The sequence below is a fragment of the Leguminivora glycinivorella genome, chromosome 3 (assembly GCF_023078275.1).
Source record: "Leguminivora glycinivorella isolate SPB_JAAS2020 chromosome 3, LegGlyc_1.1, whole genome shotgun sequence".
Classification (NCBI taxonomy): Eukaryota; Metazoa; Arthropoda; class Insecta; order Lepidoptera; family Tortricidae; genus Leguminivora; species Leguminivora glycinivorella.
In genome coordinates this window covers 1,420,369-1,438,849 of record NC_062973.1, presented here as the reverse complement: position 1 = coordinate 1,438,849, position 18,481 = coordinate 1,420,369, and the positions used below count along the sequence as shown (strand labels likewise).

The 18,481-nt window shown below is 41.1% G+C and overlaps 2 protein-coding genes across 5 annotated transcripts in view; both read left to right on the top strand.

Moving 5' to 3' along the window:
* Positions 1-18,481, top strand: part of LOC125242519 (neurexin-4) — a 44,652-nt gene that overhangs the window by 20,501 nt on the left and 5,670 nt on the right. For all 3 annotated transcript variants that reach the window (XM_048151264.1, XM_048151263.1, XM_048151265.1), the window contains 11 exons: positions 905-1,084; positions 2,558-2,695; positions 3,149-3,285; positions 3,815-3,966; positions 5,237-5,337; positions 5,445-5,540; positions 5,621-5,761; positions 6,811-6,990; positions 7,193-7,326; positions 8,705-8,912; positions 18,188-18,322. In XM_048151264.1, coding sequence (XP_048007221.1) covers positions 905-1,084; positions 2,558-2,695; positions 3,149-3,285; positions 3,815-3,966; positions 5,237-5,337; positions 5,445-5,540; positions 5,621-5,761; positions 6,811-6,990; positions 7,193-7,326; positions 8,705-8,912; positions 18,188-18,322 — 1,602 coding nt within the window. The remainder of the gene's footprint in view (positions 1-904; positions 1,085-2,557; positions 2,696-3,148; positions 3,286-3,814; positions 3,967-5,236; positions 5,338-5,444; positions 5,541-5,620; positions 5,762-6,810; positions 6,991-7,192; positions 7,327-8,704; positions 8,913-18,187; positions 18,323-18,481) is intronic.
* LOC125242520 lies at positions 11,927-17,393 on the top strand. Of its 2 annotated transcripts, none has more exons than XM_048151266.1 (2): positions 11,927-16,185; positions 16,771-17,393. In XM_048151266.1, the coding sequence occupies exons 1-2, from the start codon at positions 12,732-12,734 to the stop codon at positions 17,130-17,132; spliced, it is 3,816 nt and encodes a 1,271-aa protein (XP_048007223.1). In that variant the 5' UTR covers positions 11,927-12,731; the 3' UTR covers positions 17,133-17,393. The 2 variants fall into 2 exon arrangements, with proteins under 2 accessions (XP_048007223.1, XP_048007225.1); XM_048151268.1 differs by having other exon boundaries at positions 11,927-16,321; positions 17,072-17,393.

Here is an 18,481-nt window from a genome sequence, read left to right as displayed (position 1 = left end):
CATCCCTAGTGCGCAAACAGTTCAGGTTGATAATCAAAACCAAGTGCGGGTAGTTCGAAAAACTCGCGCGGCTGTCAGAAGGTGTTGATGTCATTTCAAGCCAGTCTTCTCCGAGACCACGGGGACAACGCCGTCCTTGAATGGTTTCTAAATTGCAAAACGTGTACAGATGTACTGCGAAAATATTTGCCTTCGTATTGTTACGGAAACGTACGAACGTGTCATGCTATTTCAGTCAGTGTCAGTACAAGAAGTGCCTTAAGGCATTAAGTTCTTTTTTTTGTGCAATAAAGTTTAAATAAATAAATAATACAAGATGTACTGACATTGACTGAACTAGCATGACAAATACGAACGTTTCGAAGGAAACCCTTTTCGCACTATATCTGTATTTTATAGCAGATTCAAACTGCATTTGTAAATGTTACCTTAATACACCGCAGTGTGGCGTCCATATCTAGATATGTTTATACAAAATCCAACGTATTAAATAGCAGTGGCGGCTGGTGAAAATTTCTGCTAGGCGACACTGAGCAAAAAGAAACCCGAACCGATACCGAAACATTAGGTACTTTACTAGTAAATCGATTTTAGGCAAGCCGGTGGGAATCGGCTTGTATAGACCAGCCGCTGCTGCTAAATAGTGATGTTTTGGCGATAGATTTTAAGGCGACTCACTTTTTGGAAAAGTGCAATGTAATTTGTACCCTCAATTTTTAAAGTATAAATCGCGTCGATACGTATGTAGGCGACGAAACGTACGTACTATGCCTGGAATAGGTCTAAGCGAGACCATGTGTGGGTAGTTCGAAAAATTCGCGCGGCTAGAAAGCATCGCTCTCAAATTGGTAGCTATGTTTTGTAAAAAAACCTGCAATGTACTATGTTTTGTTCTGTGTTATAGGCGAGGAGTCTTCCTTCCACCCGTTCGCGTGGTGGGTGTCGCGCTCCGGGCAGCGCATGGACTACTGGGCCGGCGCGCAGCCCGGCTCGCGCATGTGCGCGTGCGGCGTGCTGGGCGCCTGCCTCGACCCCACCAAGTGGTGCAACTGTGACGCCGAGTACTCGCAGCTGAAGGCTCAAGGTGAGCCGTACTTGCTTCATTTGTCTCTTTCTATCACACCTATACGTCGGAAAGGGACAATAGTACATTGTGCAACAAGGAAAGGAAGTTTTTTTTAATTTTATTTATTTATTATAAAAGACGCACCAACAGTACATAAACAATTCAAACAATATAATGTGACAATAGAGGACACCCATAATATTTATGCACCAATAACAGGCGTGCAGCAACACTCAAACAGTTCGAGGCTTTTACACTACTACCTAGTTAAAATATATTACAAACTATAATTATCTCATACCTAATAATTACAATTTAGCAAGTGACTTACATGCAATAAAAAATAAGAAGTTGAATATTGCTAACGAGAGTAAGTTAAATCGCGACGGCTTGCCTATATTCGTACTCCCCGAGTTACACGCAATGTTTTTCATCACACTCGCAATGTAGAAAATATGTAAATAGATGTAAAAAAGTTAAGTATGGTACAAGAAATTTCATTATTCCCTTGGGAGAACGTTTTTTCTATGACTCACGCTCCGCCTGCGTGCAATAGCACATTTAAAGTGAATTGTGATGAAAACGAAATTTATCTGCTTGATAATTTTAGTGTTTGTTAAAGTTAGTTTGACGACCGGTCTGGCGCAGTCGGTAGTGACCCTGCCTGCTGCGCCGCGGTCCCGGGTTCGGATCCCGGTAAGGGCATTTATTTGTGTGATGAGCACAGATATTTGTTCCTGAGTTATGGATGTTTTCTATGTATATATGTATTTGTATATTATATATATCGTTGTCTGAGTACCCACAGCACAAGCCTTCTTGAGCTTACCGTGGGCCTCAGTCAATCTGTGTAAGAATGTCCTATAACATTTATTTATTTTATAACATTTAGTGTACGTTTATGAATAAGGGGGTTTAGTATTTAAATATTTCATGTCTAATAAAACTAGGCTAAAGGCTACGCTCGCGTTAAATTAGACAATTGCAGTATGCTCCATACAAACTTCCACCCCCCGTTTTAGGAAAGTGGGGTGTTAGAAAGAGACAAAAATGGCCTATGTCACTCTTCAACTATCTCCACTTAATCTTAAAATCACGTCAATTTGTCGCTCCGTTTTGCTCTTTTATAATATCGTCACTACTTTGAAAAAATCTCGTATCTCACGCTGCTCCTCAAAGTTAAAACGGAGTAAGTCTATATGCATTCCATACATACTTACTACAATTTTCTTTTCATTGACAGACGAAGATACAAGTTTTTTTTAAAGTAGTGATGATATTAGTATGGAAGCAGATTTCATGCTTTAAATCATTCTCTGCCAGTCAATCCTACCTTAGGAAATAAACTAATTCTTAGTTTGTTTGACTCTGATTGACTAGAACAAAATTAGTGAGTAAAATTATCTATAACAGTAAATATAAAATAGTCACACAATAAAACTCTTCATTTTATCCATATTTCCTTGAAAAGTTATAGCAATATTGTTTCAGAATTCCAAACTGACGGCGGGGATATAACCGAAAAGGAGTACTTACCAGTAAAAGCTCTACATTTTGGAGACACCGGCAGCCATCTCGACGAAAAAGAGGGACGCTACACGCTCGGCCCGCTGCTGTGCGAGGGAGACGGTAATATTATTGTCATTCATTTCTACTGCAAAGTTGCATGGCGAACTAATCAATGAAATTTCGCAACTCACTGTACAAAAGGCATTAATTTAAAGTGTTAGATCACCGATTAGTAGCACAAATGCTGGGGAAATTCCAGAGGAGCAAGTCCGAGGCTCATCTGCGCCTGCAACCGTTCACTTTCTATTTTTCTTTATATATATTTGGTAGTGTTAATTGCTGCATCGTGTTGTAGTAGTTGGGCCCACACAGAGCGAGGCAAATGCGAGGCAAAGTGCTCACGCGGCAAACGCCCAAGGTAGGTTGCTCGGCCGAACAAAACGTCCTCATTGCCTCGGACGAGGCACGCCTATATAGCACGATTGCCGCGCTTGGAAATTGCCTCCGCTGTGTGGACCCAGCTAATTATTTATTTCATCTATTTAAGTTTATATAAAAACATTTTATCCACAGATCTATTCGGCAACGCAGTGACGTTCCGTATAGCGGATGCGTACATCGCCCTGCCTACCTTTGATCTCGGCCATAGTGGCGACATTTACTTCGAGTTCCGAACTACTAAAGAGAACGCCGTACTGTTACACTCTAAGGTAATTGTGTCCTTGATCTCCATCTTTACGTGTAAGATGGTTTTTTCGTTTTACTTCAGTGACATTCGATGTTACATTGCTCTGTCCTTCGATCTCACATAATTATGTTACCATTCAGTTACTATAACGCCGTACTGTTATACTAAAAATATATGCACGTGTGTCGGTTTTTTTGTAAAAACTGCGATAGGATGTATAATTCAACGACATTGCTAGAAAGCGGCGGCCATAATTGACGGGATAAATACAAGTCGCTAATGGAAAGAGAGTGTAAAAGAGAAAGAAAGAACCTGCCCTGAACTTTGTCTAAAGAAAAGAATTTAAACAGGCGAGCGCGTATGAGGAATGTTATGAAAGTGAAAGAGGTATGTCAAGATCGTAGCGTAGTGGTAATCCGTGGCCTTTGCCAACCTCTCTGGGAAACATATGAGACTATTTGTGAGTCAAGAGTAAGAGAAGAAAAATCCCCTGAATGGACAAAGGCATTAACAAAGTTAACAGCAAAATCTAATATTTAAATGTATTTCAGGGCCCTCAAGATTACATCAAGCTGTCAATTATCGGAGGAGATCAACTTCAGTTCCAGTTCCAAGTGGGAGACACACCGTTGGGCGTTATGGTGGAGACTAGCAACCGCCTAGCTGATAATAAGTGGCACTCGGTTGCCATTGAACGGAATAGGTAAGTTTTTCTACTAATATGTTGTAACTATAGACGGTCACCCAAATCTTGGCACTACAAAAGGCGCGTAATTCAAATTTTCTATGGAAATTAAACCTTTGCCTCTACATTTTCAATCAATTCTTAAGTATTATGGGTCGTCGATGATTTCGCCAATGTGAAGGTTTAGCTAGGCACTCGTTTTATGAATAATATTTGGGCGACCGAGCTTCGCTTGGTTCTATTTTATTTTTCTTTAGATAAAAAAAAACTCTTATAAATAAAAAAAAAAACTTTCTTTTGGCTGGGATTCCAAACCCTGACACCTGCGATGTGTTTGCGAATAAATGATTTTATATTTTGTATTTTGAAAGTAAAACGCATGAAAACTCGAAAATTCACGTTTTTCGGGATGTAAGGCTAAGCTAGATCGATTTTTCACCCCCGAAAACCCCCACATAACAAATTTCAGCGAAATCGTTAGAGCGGTTTCCGAGATCGTCGGTATATAATTATATGTATAAATAAATAAATAAAGAAATATACTAGAATTGCTCGTTTAAAGGTACAATCTGGGCAACCGAGCTTCGCTCGGTTCTGTTTCGTATCCTTGACATGTGTCGCCATCTAGTTCAAAAATGAATAGTACCTACATCGAGCGAAAGAATTCTCAGCCTTAACAACACAACTACTCCACACGAGATGGCGCGCATTTCGCCACAAAAACTCAAATAGTGTATTTTCTATTCGTTTTAGCCTTGACCTGTGTCGCCATCTAGTGTTTGCAATAAATAGTACTTACATCGACCGAAAGAATTCTGTCTTAACAGTACAACTACTGCACACGAGATGGCGCGCGAAGAAAAACGCATGAAAACTCGAAAATTCGCGTTTTCCGGGACCTAAGGATAAGTTAGACCGATTTTTCACCCCCAAAAACCCCCACATAACAAATTTCTGCGAAATCGTTAGAGCGGTTTCCGAGATCGTCAGTGTAAATAAATATATATATAAATAAATAAATAAATAAATAAATAAATATACAAGAATTGCTCATTTAAAAGTATAAGATATAAGATAATTGGTCGCGGAGACCTACATTTGAAATTGCAGCCTTTTTTAGTGCCAAAATTTCGTTGACCGTCTATAATTAGATAATCGCCATCTTTATATTCAGAATGTGTATAAAACTTCGGTACAGGCCTAATAATGTACATCTGCTGTTTTTGACAGTTTTTTGTGCCAAATAAAGATCTTAAATTAGGTTTAAAATATTTCGTTTTGTGAACAGGAAAGAGGCCAGAGTGGTAGTGGACGGAGCTCTGAAGAATGAAATCCGCACAGCCAAGGAACCCGTGCGTGCTCTCCAGCTGTCTTCTCCTCTTATCATAGGTATACTCTTATGCTCGTGTATTTTTTAATGTTACTGAATTGAAATTAGTCACAATTAAAATGTCATTGTGAACGTATTAATATTTTTCCATTTTGTTATTAAATAGGAGCCGCTATTGATCGCAAGGACGGATTCGTCGGATGCATCAGAGCATTGCTTCTGAACGGACGACCAGTCGACTTACTGTCGTATGCTAGACGAGGTAAGTACCACTAAAAGTAGCCTATAGTCGGTACATCACTAAGTATTAGTACCGCCATGAATGATTATGATTGTGTACAGGTCTGTACGGCGTGGCGGCGGGCTGTGTGGGCAAGTGCGAGTCGTCACCCTGCCTCAACAACGGCACCTGTCTCGAAGGATATGATTCTTACTCCTGCGACTGTCGCTGGACCGCCTTCAAGGGACCCATCTGTGCTGACGGTAAGTGCTCAATAGGCTAGTGTCTAGTGTCTAGGCTTTCTTCCGTAACTGCCTTCAGTTTCTAAAGTAGCAGCATTGTGTACTCAAACACGTGAACAGTCGACCTGTCATATTTCAGTCATACAAGCATAGTACGTGTTCACCTACACGAACTTAGACTGTGTGCTAGGAACGCGCCTTTTTCATATATTTGATCACCAGTGTCCGAGGTGTGGCATCATACAGATGTAGTGATAAAATAATTTCTTTTTTATTTTGACGGAAGCTTACGAATATGTCATGCTATTTACGGTCAGTCTCAGTACAGTACATGTGTGAACAAACATGACAAATACGAACGTTTCCGTAAAAATACGACGGAAAAGCTTTTCGCACTACTTCTGTAAAGCACTATTACTAGATGCTAAAGGATTCTTGTCTCATGCGGAGCGTTACTGTCTCGAGTGTGTAACAAACACGTATACATGCGTATAAGCTCGTTAACATCAAATTTAAGTAAATTCGACGTGCGTCTGTCCAAATCTATCGACGCCGCGCCGAATCGGCTCTAACGGACCAAAAGTCGCGTTAGTATGAAGACGCTTACGCGTAGTCGTCGTTGAACGCAAGCGTACGCTTGTTCATACTAACGAGCGATTAGCTAGATTAGATTTGGTCGGCGAAAGCCAATCCTACGTCGATAGGTTTGGGAAACTCTACCTATACTCCTAAGTCCAAAAGCTTGGCCTCGCACTAAAGCAGGCTGCGATTAGCCTTTGGCTTCGCTTTTAAACATACTATTTAGGGTACATATTCTTTACCAAGCTAAATTCTTTGAAATACTGAAGCCTGTTCACTAGATGTCCCACGCAAACCATTGCGGCTACTTCCCTGGCAGGCAAGCATGGTCCCGCGATAAATGCCGTCCCTTTCGCACTATTTGTAAGTGCGATAGGGACGGCCTGATGTTTTATCGTTTGTCGCGCGACAATGATATCGATGCTGATATAATTCACCTGGATACAAAATTTGAAAATAACTAATTAAATATATGTCCTTGTTTATCCCAGAAATCGGTGTCAACCTTCGCGCCAACTCGATGGTGAAGTACGATTTCTTCGGCTCCTGGCGATCAACCATCGCAGAGAGCATCCGCGTGGGGTTCACCACCACCAACCCCAAGGGATTCGTGCTCGGCTTCTCTTCCAACATCTCTTCGGAGTACCTCACCCTCATGTTGACTAACTCTGGTACGTATAGTTACAGAATAATAAATACTATCGTACAGTGTGGGCACTTCCCGCTGAAAGTGCCGCCCACCCGCTCTCGGTTACCTCACAGTTACCGCCTGTCAAGAACGCGACAAGTCGACCTGTCTTATCTCACTCACTGTATGGTGCTAGGTATGCAACATATATATTTATTTTATGAATTATTTTATTTTTTTCTCAGGTCACTTACGGGTGGTATTCGACTTCGGGTTCGAACGGCAAGAGATCATCTTCCAAGGCAAGCATTTCGCGTTAGGCCAGTACCACGACGTCCGGTTATCTAGAAAAAACAGTGGCGCCACCATGGTTCTACAGGTAAATATATCCTTCCTTTGAAAACTCTAGTAAATAAGTAGTCATTTTAGATCTAACAATCCCATGTAACAATCGAAGTATGCAAGCTTAAATTAATCGAAGATGAGATGGATTCCTTGATGATGTGATGGACACTAGACATTTTGACGCTTTAGTTATCATAGTTATTCATTTGATATTTGCCAGTGGCTTTTCGGTAAAGGATCGTGAGGAAACCGGACTAATTCCAATAAGGCCTAGTTACCCTTTGGGTTGGAATTGGAAGGTCAGATGGCAGTCGCTTTCGTAAAACTAGCGCCTAGGCCAAATCTTGGATGAGTTGTCAAAGCTGACCCCAGGCTCCCGTGAGTCGCGCCGAATGCCGGGATAACGCAAGGATGATGATGATTAGAGATGGGCCGAATATTCGGTAAATATTCGGTATTCGGCATATTCGGCAAGTTTTTCAATATATTGATTTAGACTAACACGATTTGCACTCATAATTTTAGAACAAAACGGGACTTAATCGCGTAAACACTTACATTTATATTAGGCCCGACGTTTCGAACATCACATTATGTTCGTGGTCACGGGTAGACTGGCGAGGAATTGCATCAACATCTTCTAGCCGCGCGAGTTTCTCGAACTACCCGCACTTGTTCTTGATTATTCACTTTTGCGCTAGGGTTGTCACTTTGCCTACACACAACACTCACGACATCAGCCGGTGTGTCCCTCGGTGTTTTTTCACGCTTACATTTGCTAATCACTGGATTCCACGAAGAAGAAATTCCCTGTCCCTCATTTTAGTTGATTTTGGTCCGTTTTGTTCTAAAATTATAAGTTTTTCAATGTTCGTATTCGGCCGAATTATTCGGTTGCATTGCCGAATATTTACCGAATAAACAAAGTAAATAACTAATGAAGATTTTACGTATTCCATGGGATACGAAGCTCCTATTTTAGTAGCTTTCTAAGGAACTACTAACAAGAGCATATATTACCTATGCGTCAAATAATAAATACAATCGTTTTGTAAAAAAGTTAAAAAAACCGTAGTTTGAGAATTGAAAAGAGTTCAGAGTTGTTTTAACTAAGTTTTAGTTATTCACTAAATCATAAGAACATAGTTGTAGTAACATAATTTAAGTATTGACCATTATCAATCATTTACTAGTTTCAATCTTAACATCCGCCTTAAAAATATGGCGTAACCGAATATTCGGCCGAATGTTCGGTTCGGTAAGAGCTGAACCGAATATTCGTATTCGGCAAAGTCCATATTCGGCCCATCTCTAATGATGATGATGAACTATCGATGTCCGTGTGAAGTTATGTGACAGCGAAAACTTGTGTTTACTAAAAGTTCAAAACATTATTCTTATTTTCTTTACAGGTGGATAATTACGAAGTCCAAGAATACAACTTCAACATAAAGGCTTCCGCCGATGCGCAATTCAACAACATCCAGTACATGTACATAGGGCGGAACGAGTCCATGCACGAGGGCTTCGTAGGCTGCGTCAGCCGCGTAGAGTTCGACGACATATACCCGCTGAAGCTCATGTTCCAACAGGATCCTCCGCCTAATGTTAGGAGTTTAGGTAAGTCTAGAATTATGCTGGTTTTGTTTATGGTAATTGGCTTGAAGGAGAAAAGCTGGCTAAGAATCACTTTATAAAGTTCACGATAAAATTACAACATAAACAAGCAGATATCCTGGCCACGGCACCAAATTGTAACGCTCTCGACTCAAACAAATCTATTCCAAAACCTTTTTATTTCATTACATACAATCATCGAGCAATAGATTCGAACTCGAAACTTCGTTCGTCAACATAAAAGCCTCGGCAGACGCGCAGTTCAACATCCAGTACATGTACAGTCAACCAATTCGACTCCTAGGCCACTATAGAACCTTTTCAATATGTAAGTGTCAAAGTGAATAAAGCATGCTGTCAATGCGACAGGGTTCTAGAGTGGTCTAGCATTAAATTTGGTTGATGGTACATAGCCGGGCGGAACGAGTCTATGCACGAGGGCTTCGTAGGCTGCGTCAGCCGCGTAGAGTTCGACGATAGCTCATGTTCTAGCAGGATCCTCCGCCTAATGTTAGGAGTTTAGGTAAGTCTGGCAGGCAATCATGGTCGCGCGATATTAAGCATATTAAGCATGGTGACGCGATCAATGATAAAACATCAGGCCATCCCTATCGCACTAGGTATTTGTAAGTGCGATAGAGAAGACCTCATGTTTTGTCATTTATCGCGCTACCATGCTTAATATGCTTAAAATACGCCTGGAGTAACGTGGTTCTACGTCGAATCTTATTTACTTATTTTATTTTGAATCTATTTAAAAGCTCAGTAAGAAACTCATCATTTTTCCGAAACAGAAAAACACAAGCACCAGATATCCTGGTCATGGCACCAAATTGTAACCTTACCTTTCAATTCATTACATACAATTATCTAGCAATTGTTTCGAACTCAAAGCTTCGGTTTTTAATGTATTTTAACCTTTTCGTTCACACGTAATGTGAAAATTAAAACATGTCGTTTCATTCACGTATTGCGAAGAACATTTAGAGTAATAAGGTAGTCAAAAATTCGTCCAATATAAATTAACATAAAAATTAACATAATTAAAATTGCAAACGGGACTTAGCCTGTCAAGACCAGCCCCCTCCTCCTCCTCAAGGAGCCAGCTTAAAAATTTAAATGACACCTTAGTTAATTTTGGCATAATTCAAAATAGAGTGAATTCTATTTTGACGTATGGTTCTCGAAAGGTTAATCGCGAAAGGAGACCACGGGGACCATACCGTCCTTGAAACGTTTTAAAACGCACATACGTGATTAATTCCAGTTTGCAATTTTAATTATGTTTAAAAATCGTGAAAGTTTAAATCAATGTTTCTATAAAAATTATTTCTGTAGGACCTTAATAACTGTACACATACTAGTATTTTCCAACATATTACGTCAAAAGTCAACGGTAGCGCGCACCGAATTAAACGTATTTCCTGTAAACACATAAGTCAGCGGCCCAACGTTCATATCTGGAGGCGACGGCAGGAGAATAATATTTTCAGTACACAAGTGTTTTAAAATTAGAACGCACGTACGATTGTAAGCGTTTAACATACGTGAGTGTTTATTTTTGTTGTGTCCTTAAATTTTTTTAATATATATGGATATAGTATTTTATATTTAAATAGTACTTATAATATCTACCTCCCAGTGTTGAAATGTCCTACATTTTACCTTCGCAGGTAAAGTTTGCGTAACTAGGTGAACTATTTTTGCGCGACCCATTTTTGAGCACTAAAAGAACTGAAGTGTTTAGTCGCTAGTTCAATGGGTCGCTATAATCACTATCAATTTCAGTTCCACTAGTATCAGTATTAGATACTGTCTGATACATACATACATACACTCAGTTTCCCAGAGGGGTAGACAGAGATCACCGATTTCTATTCTCCTGACAAATCACTTTCGCTTTACGCACTTTCGTAATGTTCCTCATACATGCTTGTCGGTTTCAAGTATTGACCTGACGTTTTTACAATACATGTTGATGGATGGAGAGGGAGGGGTAAACCCAAACAACGATGGATGGATTGTGTGAAAGAGGACATGAGAAAGAAAGATGTGACTGTTGAGATGACGAGAGATAGGGGAGAATGGAAGAGGAAGACATGTTGTTCCGACCCCACATAACGTGGTTTAAGGGTAGGGGAGAATGGAAGAGGAAGACATGTTGTACCGACCCCACATAACGTGGTTTAAGGGTAGGAGGAAGAGGGTACTTCCCCGGTTTGGTCGAGAGAAGTTCGCTTAGGTTTTCCACTTTCAACTGACCCTTCTACCCTTTTATTTACTTCCTGATAATTAAAAAGTCATCCATACTAATATTATTGTTAAGGATTGTAGCTTTAAAAATATATTAAAAATAATTTCGCCTGGCAACATTATGCAAAAAAGTAAAAAAAAATATATAACCGTCGATTCTTCCTCTTTTTCCCGTGTCGTCTCGAGGAGCATGTCGCGCTAACCTTTTCGAAATTAAAGTAAAATATAATATACTCGTGAAAAATCGTGTGTGAGTTTGTGGAAGGCTGATCGATTGAAGAAGCACGTCGCCTGTTCCATTTTCGGTGTCTGAGCTGGTTAAGGTAACTCGGATTCAAGGTAAGTCTGGACGAGCCGAGATTCGAGGAGCCTGGCCAGCCACCGCCGACTGCTGCATCGTCGCCTACAGCCGAACAAGGTGAGTGCTTCCCACAATTGACCCAGCCTATCTTAAATTCCCTAATTTCTTGTCGTGTCGTTCGTGTCGTTAAGCTATAAAATTAATCGAATACAGTCCACATATATAATTTAAAGATATCGAAGTAAAATAATCCCCTACATTTTTTGTTCCCTCGACCGGATAATTGTAAAGTGACCGTGGTTAATTTTCGATTTAAAACCCTTTCATTATTAGTTAAATTGTTCGTTGTGAAATCATAAAAACATTGGAGGGTAAGATTAGAAACACTTGGCTTGGGCGTTTTTCCATTAGTTAAGAAAGTGCGTGTTCATACTGTGCATAGACTAAAATTTGTTTCGAGTTTCAATTTAGTGAATTTCTGAACGCAACCATAACTGTCATCGCTGTTGTGTCAAAGTGAAAAGTAAACATAACCTCAATTGATTCCTTACATAAATTAAATTTATATTAAATAGTTTACTAGAGTAACATGGCAACGGAAAGTTTTGATAAAAACCGTGTAGGGCGGGATTACGCCTTTGTGCGGATGGAGTTTATTCATAGCAGTTGCGACTTAAAAGGTTATTGTTTGAGTGACGTGATCAGGCTGGAAGAGGAATTTCACGCCTTTCAAGTTGATTTGTTGACGGCGACTGCAGCTGGTGACCGTAAAAGCGAGCTGGAAATATCGGCGCAGTTCGAAAAAATGGTAAAATCTATAAAAATACGTTTATCGGAAACAGGACCCACCGTGTTAAAGACCAATGAAAATACGACTTCAAGTGCTAAATTGCCTAAAATAACTATAGTTCCCTTTGACTCTAAAATTGAAAATTGGGTATCGTTTATTCAGATTTTCGACTCACTAGTTCATAGGAAAAGTATACCTGCAGTTGAAAAGCTTCACTATTTGTTATCAAGTGTGACCGGGTATGCCTTCGATTTGATAAAAAATTACCCATTGTGTGACGAAAATTACATGATCGCGTACAACACACTTAAGGAGCATTTTGATAAAAAAAAGAATAATTGCTAGTCTGTTTTATGAAAAAATATTAAACTGTGAGGTGGCAAGATCTAAAAGTCCTTCTGAATTAGTGAGAATTTGTCGAACTTTTAAAGAAAATATTGAAATTTTGTCAAAGTATAAATTACCCGACAGGAATTTTATGCTATTCCATTCATTGTGGTCTAAATTGGACGCTAGTACAAAAGAAGCCTTTGAGCTTCAACTTCATTCAACCACGGAAATTCCTAGTTATGAAGAATTAATGTTGTTTATCGAAAAGCGGAGCCAAGCATTAGAGAACAGTATTGGTAAGTCGTTAACAGTTAGTAGTAAACCGGTGTCGAGCAAGCCAGTGCTTAATAAAGTTAAATCTTCATTTCTTGTTCCTCCAGTAAATAATGTGAGTGATTGTGTTATGTGCTCCGCACCAGGGCACACATTTGAGCATTGTCCAAAATTTTTGGAATTGCGGCCAATGGATAGGTTTGCCCAAGTTAAGGAAAAGAAACTTTGTATAATGTGTTGTAGGCCATCCCATTCAGTTAAGAATTGCAAGTCCTCGGTGTCTTGTGGCGTTTGTAAACATAGACACCATACATTATTGCACTTTGATAAGGAGTTGGAACCGTCCACTCGGCAAACTCAAGTGACATTGACTGTCCATAATGCAAATGCACCAAGCCTGTTCTCGACGGCTATTGTAATGATAAAAAATAAATATAACCATTTAGTACCAATTCGTATGCTATTGGATAATGCTTCCGCATGTAATTTTGTTACATTAGAGTGCGCTCGAAAACTAGGAATACCAATTAAAGTTAATTCACCATCGGTGAACGGTGTCGGTCTAGCGTCAACGGACACTTTTGGAATTGTCGATTGTGAGATAGTCCCGGCAAATGGGGACTCATCTTGCATATTTTCGTTTGAAGCGTATGTGCTTCCTAAGATCTGCCCTGATATGCCACTGGAGCCACTTAATGTGTCGTCCTGGATGCATCTAAAGGATTTAGATCTCGCTGATCCATATTTTCATAAGTCTGGACCAATAGACATGTTGGTTAGTGTCAACCTTTTTGCTGCGGCATTACAGTCTGGTGTTGTCAAGGGCAACCCAGATGAGCCCATAGCCGTCCGCACGGTGTTTGGCTGGTTGGTGATGGGTGAGTGCCCTAGAGACATTAACACTTCTCGTTCTCGTTGTTCTAAGGGGTCCGGAGGTGATACGGAGAGGTGTTTTCTCGTGTCGAGTCTTTCATTAGACAACAGCATCAAACGCTTCTGGGAGTTGGAAGGCTTTGATCTGCCTAAAAATATCGTTTTGTCGAAATCGGAATTGTCGTGTGAAAACCAAATGGAAAATTCATATTGTCGCAGTCCCGAGGGAAGGATGGTAGTACCATTAACTTATGTCGACCCTCAGGACAAACCAAGGTTTTCAAATTCTCGTGAGATAGCTCTCAAGCGTCTCTTAAATTTAGAGAGGAAATTTAAATTAAATCCTCAATTTCGGACAGCTTATGTCAATTTCATGGACGACTACTTAAGTTGTGGTCACATGGAAGAGGTTGGTCCTCCAGTGGCGTCTGAGGGTCAGTTCTATTACATACCCCACCATGGAATTTTGCGGCCAGACTCCGTCACTACGCCTCTGCGTTGCGTTTTTGACGCTAGCGCCCGAGACTCTTCGGGGCAGTCTTTGAATAGTGCGCTGCTGCCAGGCCCAAAATTGCAAAATAATATATTTGATTTGCTGGTTCGTTTTCGATGGCATGCAGTAGTGTTTACCGGGGACATCAAGCAGATGTACCGGCAGTTTCTTGTCGCTTTACAGGACTGCGACTATCAACGCATTTTATGGCGTCCATCATCTGATGAGCCTGTGAAAGATTATCGTTTGCTCACAGTGACCTATGGCGTGTCCTGTGCTCCCTATCAGGCGCTTTGGTGTATATCCAAGCTAGCAAAGGAGTTTTCGTCTCGCTCTCCCCAAGGTGCTGCAGTATTGGCTAGGGATGCATATGTCGATGACATTGTCTCAGGTGCAGACTCTGTTGAGGATGCGTTAGTGCTACGCCAACAGTTGGTGGAAATATTATCGTCTGCGCAACTTCATTTGCGCAAATGGACATCAAATAACCCCGAGTTTCTAAAAGGTTTACCTGGTTCAGAACTATATTCGGAACAACTTCACAACTTTGAAAACGTTCATGATCTGTCGCTAAAAATTCTCGGCCTGTCATGGCTTCCCAAGGAAGATACCTTCACATTCAAGACCTCCTTGAATGATTGTCGTTGTACAAAGCGATCGATCCTTTCGGATATCGCCCGTATTTTTGACCCTCTGGGCCTATTGTCGCCTGTCGTATTTTTCGCAAAATATTTAATTCAACTCCTATGGGTTTCTGGTGTCGATTGGGACAACGAGGTTCCTACTGACATCGCCCAAGAGTGGCGTAAATTTAAGTCACAATTGGTGAAGATGAATTCGTTATTCATTCCCCGTAGAATGGTTGAATCTTTCGTATCGTTGCAGCTTCACGGGTACTGTGACGCCTCGGAGAAGGGGTACTGTGCTGTCATTTATTGTCGTGTCGTTCAAAATGACGGAACTATTGTCGTGCGCCTTTGTTGCGCTAAAACCAAGGTGGCTCCACTTCGTAAATGTTCCATTCCGAGGTGCGAACTGCTAGCTGCTGTTTTATTGTCGGATTTAGTCGTCTCGTTTACAGACGCTTTAAAGGATGTTCATACTTTCGATGACATCTATGCTTGGTCAGACTCGACTGTTGCGCTGACTTGGATTCGTTCGTGTTCATCCAAGTGGAAAACCTTTGTAGCCAATAGGGTTGCGCACATACAAGAGAATATTTCTCCTGAAAAGTGGCACCATGTTTCTGGTTTGGATAATCCTGCGGACTGCGGCTCCCGCGGCTTGTTACCTGCTGACTTAATCGAGCATACGCTATGGTGGGCGGGGCCTACCTGGCTTTCCAAACCTCAAGAATCTTGGCCACAATCTGAGATCTTTCCAGATCAAGCCGCTTCGAACGAGCAAAAGATTTATAGTTTGCTCACGGCGTCTAATATGTCTATAATCGATGACATATTAAATCGATTTTCGTCCCTACAACGCATATTGCGCATTTTTGCCTATTGTTTTCGGTTCATGCATAATTTGCAAATGTCATCTTCGAAATATACAGATTTGAATCTGTCACCAGAAGAAATTTCTAAGGTTCTTCTTTTTCTAGTAAAGCATGTTCAGGAGCAAGCCTTTGCTTCGGAATTGCGTTGTTTATCGAAAGATAAAGCCACTCACTCCCTATCGAAACCCATGCGGAAATTGGCGCCGTTTCTGGACGACCGTGAATTGCTAAGGGTGGGCGGTCGCCTTTCTAAAGGAGACCTGTCGTTCGATGTGAAGCATCCACTACTATTGCCTCGCGATCATAGGTTGACCACGCTGATCATAGAGGATTATCATCACCGTTTTATGCACCCTGGATTGCAAACATTGCAAAACTTATTAGCCCAAGAATTCTGGGTTCTATCGGCAAAAAGGGCTATAAACTCTGTTGTTTCATCCTGCATGAAATGTTTTCGGGCTCGTCCTAAAGCGGCATCCGCTCCAATAATGGGAAATTTACCCGCGTTTCGGATTAATCAAATCAAACCATTTTCGTCAGCGGCAGTAGATTACGCAGGTCCTTTTGATACTAGTTTGGCCCGGGGCCGCGGTTTACGCACATTTAAATCATACATTTGCGTTTTCGTATGCACTGCTACCAAGGCAGTACACCTTGAGCTTGCCTCCGAGCTCACGACAGAGGCTTATCTTGCAGCTCTGCGCCGTTTTATTTCCCGCAGGGGCCGGTGTTCCAGGCTGATCTCAGACCAGGGCCGAAACTTTGTTGGCGCATCTAACATGCTTCAAGACTTCATGGCTAAAGCTTCACGTGCCGAACAAATAAAATTTGTTTTCAACCCACCTGGCAGTCCACATTTCTCTGGGTTAGCTGAAGCCAGTGTAAAGTCAGTAAAGACTCACCTCTCTCGAGTAGTAGGATCACAACGCCTCACATTCGAAGAGTTTTACACAATATTGACTCAAATCGAGGCAATGTTGAACTCGAGGCCATTGTCGCCCATTAGCTCCGATCCCAACGATCTGTCGGTTTTGACCCCCGGACATTTCCTTACTTTGGAACCGCTCACCATATTACCTGAAAGCAATATGGTTGATGCAAAATTAGGTCCACTTCAGAGATGGAAATTGCTCCAAAAGATCCATCAAGATTTCTGGCGCAAGTGGCACGTCGAATACCTGCACACCTTGCAGCAACGCCACAAGTGGTTCGATGACCAGAAAAACATCATCGTCGGGACGCTCGTGCTCATTGTCAATGAGCACTGTAGCCCCATGAAGTGGAAGATTGGCCGGGTGGTACAACTCCATCCAGGGAGCGATGGGATCTGTCGAGTAGTCACGGTCCGCACAGAATCGGGCGAACTTAAACGCCCAGTAGTTAAACTGTGTCCACTGCCTCTACAAAATTAAATTATCTAATAATTCACTATCGTATCGTATCATTGTAAGCACTAACTTTATCGTAGATTTAGATTAAATTTCATATTTAAACGTATGTAAACTTAAACTAGGGAATTAACCCAAGCCATATTGTTCCTTTTTTTCTTATCCTTAGCATACAGTACTTGTGGAAAATACGTTGCATTTTGGCGGGCGGAAAATGTTAAGGATTGTAGCTTTAAAAATATATTAAAAATAATTTCGCCTGGCAACATTATGCAAAAAAGTAAAAAAAAATATATAACCGTCGATTCTTCCTCTTTTTCCCGTGTCGTCTCGAGGAGCATGTCGCGCTAACCTTTTCGAAATTAAAGTAAAATATAATATACTCGTGAAAAATCGTGTGTGAGTTTGTGGAAGGCTGATCGATTGAAGAAGCACGTCGCCTGTTCCATTTTCGGTGTCTGAGCTGGTTAAGGTAACTCGGATTCAAGGTAAGTCTGGACGAGCCGAGATTCGAGGAGCCTGGCCAGCCACCGCCGACTGCTGCATCGTCGCCTACAGCCGAACAAGGTGAGTGCTTCCCACAATTGACCCAGCCTATCTTAAATTCCCTAATTTCTTGTCGTGTCGTTCGTGTCGTTAAGCTATAAAATTAATCGAATACAGTCCACATATATAATTTAAAGATATCGAAGTAAAATAATCCCCTACAATTATAAATGGGAAAGTGTTTATCTGTTGGCTTGTCCGTCTTTCACGGTAAAACGGAGCGACGAATTGTGTCGCTTAACTTCAAACCTGGGTAAATCCATTCTGCTTGAATATATAAAAAAATATGATAATGATCTGAAAGATAATCAACCTTATAGCAGAATGGATTTACCCAGTTTTGAAGTTAAGCGACACAATTGACGTTTTAGGTGGAGATAGTTGAAGGGATGGAAAGTGACATAGGCTACTTTTTGTCTCTTTGTGATGCGAGCGAAGCCGCGGGTAAAAGCTAGTTCATAATAAATAAAACGCTTTAAAACCATAAACGAGGTTGGCGAAGATAAAGGTTAATAAAATATGTTTTTGTGCAGGTGGGGTTCTTAACGAAGATTTCTGCGGCGTGGAGCCTGTCACCCACCCCCCAGAGCCTATCGAGACTAGGCCGCCTCCGCCGAGGGACCCTGCCGACACAGACATGCATACCACTGACGAAGCCATTCTTGGAAGTATGTTAATCAACTTCTATTCTAAATCTAATTTGGATACAAGAAACAACAAGTACCTTTTCTCAAACATGCAATGAAATATTGTCTTTACGTTCCTTAAAATGGGCTGGGAAGTATCGCTTTTTGGGCGCAACAGCTCGAGAGGACTGTAAAGGGATT